General features: G+C 37.3%; 2 protein-coding genes and 1 long non-coding RNA gene across 7 annotated transcripts in view; 1 reads left to right on the forward strand and 2 right to left on the reverse strand.

Annotated features, from left to right (window-relative positions):
* LOC115236217 (adrenodoxin) overlaps positions 1-661 on the reverse strand; it is a 2,511-nt gene extending 1,850 nt beyond the window's left edge. Inside the window, exon 1 of the mRNA XM_029808520.1 lies at positions 193-661. Coding sequence (XP_029664380.1) covers positions 193-329 — 137 coding nt within the window. The 5' untranslated portion in view covers positions 330-661. The remainder of the gene's footprint in view (positions 1-192) is intronic.
* A 165-nt stretch (positions 662-826) lies between these two features.
* Positions 827-1,591, forward strand: LOC115236218. The gene is made up of 2 exons (XR_003884151.1): positions 827-957; positions 1,106-1,591. It is a non-coding gene; the product is annotated as an uncharacterized LOC115236218 (long non-coding RNA).
* LOC115236215 (zinc finger CCCH domain-containing protein 13-like) overlaps positions 1,139-7,644 on the reverse strand; it is an 8,381-nt gene continuing 1,875 nt past the window's right edge. For 2 of the 5 annotated variants that reach the window (XM_029808514.1, XM_029808515.1), the window contains exons 4-13: positions 7,537-7,644; positions 7,309-7,376; positions 7,159-7,236; positions 5,066-5,532; positions 4,109-4,268; positions 3,555-3,719; positions 2,926-3,429; positions 2,703-2,841; positions 2,346-2,568; positions 1,139-2,269 (exon numbers count right to left, since the gene is read on the reverse strand). In XM_029808514.1, coding sequence (XP_029664374.1) covers positions 1,675-2,269; positions 2,346-2,568; positions 2,703-2,841; positions 2,926-3,429; positions 3,555-3,719; positions 4,109-4,268; positions 5,066-5,532; positions 7,159-7,236; positions 7,309-7,376; positions 7,537-7,644 — 2,507 coding nt within the window. In that variant the 3' untranslated portion in view covers positions 1,139-1,674. The remainder of the gene's footprint in view (positions 2,270-2,345; positions 2,569-2,702; positions 2,842-2,925; positions 3,430-3,554; positions 3,720-4,108; positions 4,269-5,065; positions 5,533-7,158; positions 7,237-7,308; positions 7,377-7,536) is intronic. The other 3 variants (XM_029808516.1, XM_029808518.1, XM_029808517.1) reach the window with 3 other exon arrangements.

The raw sequence follows: 7,644 nt of genomic DNA on the forward strand, positions 1-7,644 counted from the left end.
TATATATATATATATATCAAATTTTTTTGCACAGTCATTGCACTGTTTAAAACGAGAAAGGTGTTAAAATCTAACAGTACTAACATCTTATATTAACAGTAATTACTTTGACGCTAATTACTTTGTCACAAGTGAAAAGCGACTAAAGTTTAAAAACTCGATATAAACACTTGACCGATTTTTTTTACTCACTCTTTCTTTTTGCACAACGGTTGCGTGGTAGACGCGATTCTCGCGGAGGACAGTTGATTAGCCGTGCACTTGGCGTAATTCGGAGTAAGGGCGAAAAAGGACTTGGATAGTATCTGTAGCTTCTGCACCAATGCCATTATTTTAGAGAGTCGATGGTCGCCAAAATAATATACTCAACCAGCACAAGTATACTCAACCGAGTGTCGTGTCAATAGCAAAGTTGCAACTAAACTAAGAGGTTACACTCGCGTGCTGGAAGCATGGTACGTTCGAGCTATCTTTTTTTAGCCTCGTCCGCTTTGATAATGAATTGATAATAAGGTCGACGACGGACGCGCGGCGTAGACTTTGCGCAAAAACCGCGACGAGTTACGAAAGCACGTCACTTTCTCTCAACTATCAGCTACAAACGACCATCCACGTCCGTCAAAGCTCACCGCGTGACCGCGACAGTTCGGCGACTGATCGAGAATCGAGACGATCCGGAGTGATCGCTTGTATTCGATGTTGGTATGCGCATGCGCGACGATAGTGAAACGGATGTACGATGCGGATAATATTGTAGGCGCGAAAGTCTTGGAGGACGCACAGATAAGATAGATACATATCTCTATTATATAAGATAATATATATTGTTATATAATTAAAATGTAGATTTAAAGGATACAGAGATTTTAATGCAAAAGAAGCTATTATAAGAAATGTACAATTGGAGAATTTAAAAAGTTTGAGAAAATTTTCAACGGCGCATCTACAATCTTGTATGTATGTACTTCGTTATTAATATACCATGCGACAAAGAGGAACCGTATTTATTCTCTCTTCTGGGAATTCTTTTCCCAGACAAATTATTTAATCAGCAGGATACTTATGAAACTATTCGATGAAATAACGAAATCATAATTCGTTTCAGGGAGACAGGCAAAGAAATGTTGATAAATTCTAGAGAGAGAAAAAGAGAATGAGGAATTTATTATATAGTCAATGATCTATGTGTTATTATATGCCTACACATGAGACGCACACATTGATCAGGCGCGCACACGTTTCTCCACGCAAATAACTGAAAATTGAAAATTTTATATTTAATTTAATATGTCGTATGTGACTCTCTATCGAGTGTATATATAATTATATTTGTTCACATTCTTACTGATAGTTTCTCCGCAAACTCTGGTCATACAAATAATGCAGCACTTACATATTGAAATTACATAAATTGAAATTAAAATTGCAAGCCTTATAATATACTAGATACATTATAATTGACACATATCCTTAATTGAAATATAAAATAAGAAATATAAATGTGTGTGATGAAGGAATATAGTTGATTAAACAAGATGGCTTGAGAAATTATACGTAAATATATATACGTGTAATTCCCTAAAAAAAAAAAGCTACCAAGATAATTTAGGAGAAAAAGAATCGGAAGTAATAAAAAATGAGTCGAATCAAAGATGCGCAAGAACGATTTCACAATTACATATCTGTTTTTTCAGGTTTAACTTTTAAATCTTTAATCTTGTTATTACCGTTCTTATCCTCAACCTCATTCTTTTCGCTTTCTTTCTCTTTTCCAGACTGTTGCTTCTTATCCGAATTGCGAAAACGATCATAACGCGAATCCTCGTCGTCGCTCGATTTCGATGCTCCTGCTTCGCTTTCTCTTAAAATATCGCCTAGATCCTTATCGACGTCGTCCCAAGTCAGTTTATCGTCACCGTGCGCGCGATAGTCATCGTCATCATCTTCGTCACCCTGATTATTCTTACCGTCTTTCGCATTTTTCTCGGATTCCATACTATTTGATTTTTCTTCCTCGATTTTGATGTATTCCGTGTCACTAACGCCATTATTATCGATCGTAATCACTACTTGCGTAGTATTTGTTGATGCTTGTGGTTCCGAATTGGTTGGAGAGGTCTTTGAAGTCTCTAACGTATTGATCGCAGTTGAGTTAGTAGAGTTCAGATTAGCCGATGAAGACGATGATGATTGCAGATGTATCCTTTCTGCTTGACGTCTAAGTGCCTTGTCGTCGTTGTCTCGCACATATCTGCAACACGATACGATGCTAAATGTACTAATTTGTTTTTTACATATCGATTTATTTATGTTGCTGAACACATCGACAAACACATATGATATACCTTTTAAGATGGCTGCGCATGGAACAATGTAAAGCGAGCGCCCTTTCTGTGTTTTCACTGCGTGGCAGGTATACCTTGCATAACTCGCAGTATTGCACCTCGACACGTTTTATGTATTCCGCACCGACTTTTATCATTTGCTTGCCCTTCGATTTTTTCTCCGCTTCACTTGAACTTTCACCCTCGGTTTTTTCTTTCTTTTTATCGTTAGATTCTTCATCTTCTGCAAATAATGATGATATAAAGTAATTAGGGATAAATATAAAATGTGTTAAATTCGACATAATTCTAACTCTAAGATATACGACAGACATTTTAGTAAATTTGAAATACTTGATATATTCGTTTGTTACATACCGTCTACATCACCTACGGAATCCAATGTCATAAAGTTGTCAAGATTAACTTCCTTATCATCTTCCTCAGGCGCGCTCGAGTCCGCTTCAGCTTCGCCGCTCCCATTTGCGTTCATTCTTTCTCGCAGTATACTCTTTCTCTAGCGAAAGGAATGGCTTATGTTAGTGATATTGTTCTAAGGCAAGACTAAATAACATTGATATCATATAAGCGTTAGAATTACCTTGATATGCTCCAGGGAGCACATATGTGTTTCGAAAAACATTGGTGAACGGAATTGTATACGGCAAACGCGACAGAATGGCGTGAGGAATCGTTTCATTTGACGATGAGATTCGGACAACTGATGGGCAGATTTCAAGGAACGATAATTCAACTTGCAAATGGCACAAAACATGGTACGTGAGGGCAATGTACCACGTGCTGCATCGCGAGCTTCGATACGTCTTTGTTCTTGCCGTTGTACAACTCTCATACGCGTGAGAGTCGCCTTGTGTCGAGCTGCGATACGCTTCATTGCCGCGCTATGACGACCGGAGAACAGGTGAAGCGAATATTCTTTGAAAGTTACGCTATGATGGGCGCAATGTGGACACTTCAGTTTTATGAATTTTCTACCGTCCCGTCTACTCGGTAATTCTTCCGAATCTGCAGTTCTATCGCGTTCCGCTTTCTCGTTCTCGCCTCGTTCCTCGTCATCGCCGTCATCGTCGTCGTCTTCGTCCACCTATTCAAGTATTCAATAAAACAAATTTCCAACGAGTTAGAAAGACGGTAATAATGATTGTAGTAAGTAATTGTACAAATGTAGTAATAATCAGTACTAATTATTCAATGCTAAAAATAACTCACTTCTCTCTTCTGATCATCATCGTCTTCCTTAATATCATCATCCTTTTCTTCTTCGTCCTCGGTATGTTCTCTTTCTCTATCCTGTTTTTCCTTCTTGCGTTTGTCCTCCTTTTTCTTTTTCTCTTCTTCCTGTTCGATTTCTTCCTCTTCATCGCCTTCGTGCGGCTATATAACGTTGATTGAACAAATATTATAAAATGTTTGGAAAACAAATAGAAGAATATTAAATACATATGTATATACATAGGTATAAAAAATATTGTGATAATGTGCTATCAAATACATAGGTGAGAGGATTCTCGAGACGAGTCGGTCGTTAGCGAGAATGTAATGGTAAATATTAGATTACAATTTGATATTCAATGATTAAAGGACAATTTTTTAATTAAGTTTTAATACAATGTACATCCGCAAGTGTATATTTTTCAATTTCAATTTATACATTACATCTCTCTGTATGTAATGCATGTAATCGAATTAGGCAAATTTAGTTAAATCTATAAATGTTATGTTCGAACGATAGACTTGTCTATCTCAAACTAATGTTAAATTACCTTCTCTTCGTCGTCCCAATTACTCTTATTATCATCCTCTTCATCATCGTCATCGGAAAACTCGGCATTTATGGCTTTGGCCATCTCTCTATCCTTGTCCTTCACGCTGGTTCCTGATCCCGAGTCCTTTTTACTTCCGGGTAGCCTAGTAGTACCGCTACTAATGACACAGCAATTTTGTTTTGACTTATATTATTTTTCTTCGTTATTTTTCTTTTTTTTTTTTCTCGTGCTCCTTCATCTTTCGTGTAGTATCATCAAGCAAAACTTGAGCTGATAGATGATACGCAGAGCAAATATCGCGATAATATCGATTTAGTATCGGTCTTATGTCCCAAAATATGAAATGCGTTTCGTAGCGTACGCTAAAAGTATCTACTATTCGTCTTTTTTTTTTTTTTGCATCGCGTTCTGATTTCTTCACACACACATTCGGCCGTGCCAAAAATTTATTATATGAATACAGTATAGTTGTGCCGCTATGTGTACCAAACTTTAAAGAGAGTTATATCTCATGATGAATAAAGTACAATTATTTTAGTTCTCGTATCAAAAGCGATTATACATTGCGTTCTGATGATACACACATACACACATAGATATTGCGTTTATACGTATCATCATTCTGAGATTCCTTTCTTATTATAAAACCCTGCAAAAAGCTCTCTCTCGGCAGCGGATTTATATATGTTTCGTGCGAATTGTTTGTATCTTGAACATATCGATTTGATTTACTTATGCATTTATTCACACAGGTATTTTGTTTCTATTGCTTTCATCTATATATATATATGATTTTTTTTTTTTTCTAATCATCGTCTTGCGATATACTCGGGTCATTGACCGAGAGCCGGTTTGCGTTTCGAACCGGCTGATCAAAGGACGGATATGGCTATACGAGGATAGTATTTTGCGTACGGTATTTTGCGGTAAGTGTGACTGTATTAATAAATTTACCTCCTGCGCAATTTGGTAGTGGTCATGCGCATACGCTGGATGTAGTCGCGCGAGCGTGAGCCCAGCAGCTTTCGACGATAGTCGAGCGAGTGCAGAGTACGCTTGCGAGCCATGATGTCCGTGCGTGAGCTCACGCGATGAAACGCACCCCCTCTGCCGCTGGTGCCGCGGGTCGAAATGCGACCCCGGTAATTTGAGCTCTGATGCGATATTCTTCCACGACTAGAGATGTATCTCTGAGTCGGGGGCGGCGCCATTTCGCTAATTCGAGGGGGTGGCGGTGGCGCGTAGCTCCGCGATGCGGAATGACGATCCTCGGAACGGTGGTACGACGACGCGCGCTCGCTCTGTCTCTTGTCCTCGTAAACGGCGGACGATGATGATCCCTTATTATCGTCATAAGGCGCCGATGCAGACGAGCCGCCGTAAGACGAATACCTCTGAGAGCCGCTACCGCTACCTCCACCCTGCCAAATCAAATTCAATTGTGCTCCTTCCATGTATTTCTCTCTTTTTTTTTTTTTTTCATTTCCTGCCCCTTTTTCTCTTACATTTTATTCTACGCACATATGTATATCACATATAAGTATACACGTATGTGTGCTTATGTATATGTATTCTTTTCCCCTCTTTTTTTTTTTTTTTGTTCCCTTTCCTACCATTTATCCTTCGTAGATCTTTCTATATACATATTTATATATATATATATATATATATCTATTTAACTCTTAACTGGGCTAATCGACTACTTTGACTGACATCCCTAAATATCAAGAATCCCTAAATTTTCATTATGTCTTATATTTGACTCGCGTAACCGTTCAATCTGTAAAAATGTAATCTCGCTCACATAACGTTTGCGATCTCTTGGAAATAGTGGGTTAGCAACACTCATTTCCCTCGAGCTAACAAATTCTATTTCGCCACTCAACGATGCATTCGATAATAGTATATAATAATAACATTCTCGATAGACCTTTCCAACTTAATCGAATTATATTTCTTATTACATTTTGAATAATCGTATTTTTATACGTATAAGAAATGCCTCCGTGACGCATCAAATCTCTCGTATATACGAAGATGATAATCGAATACGAAAGTAACAAAGCTGTCGCTATATACGTAATCATTTCTAAATATAGCCGTGCTTGGTCGCACCTGGGAATAATAAGATATATATTTCGGACGATATATATTACGTATATGTATATCCATTTTTATATTCTCGTTCACATTGTCCCCACATATGCTTTTCAAGTATTTTCCATCATTGCGTAGAAATATTTTAACCATTAATTCTCTTTCTATAAGTCTCCTTGTCATTAACGCAAAGTCGATAGCGGGAACATACGTCCGTCCTAATTGGAAAGGTCTACGAATGTATAGATATATTATTACTCAAAACTTGCGCTCTCTCATATAATTTATAGCTTTTAACATAATTTAGATAACTGATCGCTCTGGGTGCTTATAGATGGTACCTTGCACCATTATGAAAGTTCCATGTCAGAAGGCAATGTCAGAGGAGTTCTCAAACAGCTCTCAAACGTTAATACCACCCATATGTGCGAGTATAGTAGGCAATATTATAAATACCATCTAGGTATATTTGTCTTTGAATTTATCTTTTAATAATTTGACGTTTTCGTAGCGTTCCACCGCAGTAGTGCCCCAACGCAAAAAGAACGAGTGTTCGAGAAGCCGTTGGCACGCGTCGCTTGAAAGGAAAGTGACAACTTATGAATGCTTCGCCTAAAGCACGCCGATCTTTCTTACATACGAGTGTCCTGAAATTATTTACTATTCCTTTGTGTAACTTTTTATCTTTGATATAATACAGTTTAATCGACAAGTGACAAGCTTTCAGGACCATCGTTCTCAATTATATAAGATAGAGAGGAAAAATATTTAAATCTCCCAATTAAAAATGATTTCTCAATTATAGAAATGTCATTGGCTATCAGTTAATTGCAAATCAATACCGTACTATTTTCTATATTTTTTATATTTAGATTAGTAATTATCTTATGTGACATAGAGAAATAGATGGAGAGAAGCAGATCAGAAAGTGAGAGGGGAAGAACACATACCTGATAAGAATCACTTCTTATCCTTTTACGCGCAGAGTCGCTAGATGATCGATGATCGTCTCTTCCAGAATAGGAATCCTATAAAAAATACTTTATTTTGAATATCTATATAAAAAGACATTTGCGATTTTCTATGCATTATATACTTACGCGTGGTCTCTTATAACTATTTGAATGTTCACCACGACCGCCTCTGCTCGAATATCTCTCCGATCCTCCTGCAAGAAGTCATTAACATTAACAGCATTGTTTATTTATTCAACTATTGTTTCTTACATCATAAGTTTCATGTTTTTAAACAGTAATCCCTAATTGTGCATGTTTTCAAGTATACACTGATTACACATATTTCATGAACAGCCAACACTTAAACGTTACCTGAATTATACTTTGATCGAGAATCATAGCTTGTTGTAGAATATTTAAATCTACCGCCTCTAGATGACGAATAACCTCCTCTGCCAGACATATTTCCACCCGCTGAAC

The sequence above is a fragment of the Formica exsecta genome, unplaced genomic scaffold (genome assembly GCF_003651465.1).
Source record: "Formica exsecta isolate Colony F162 unplaced genomic scaffold, ASM365146v1 scaffold247, whole genome shotgun sequence".
Taxonomy (NCBI): domain Eukaryota; kingdom Metazoa; phylum Arthropoda; class Insecta; order Hymenoptera; family Formicidae; genus Formica; species Formica exsecta.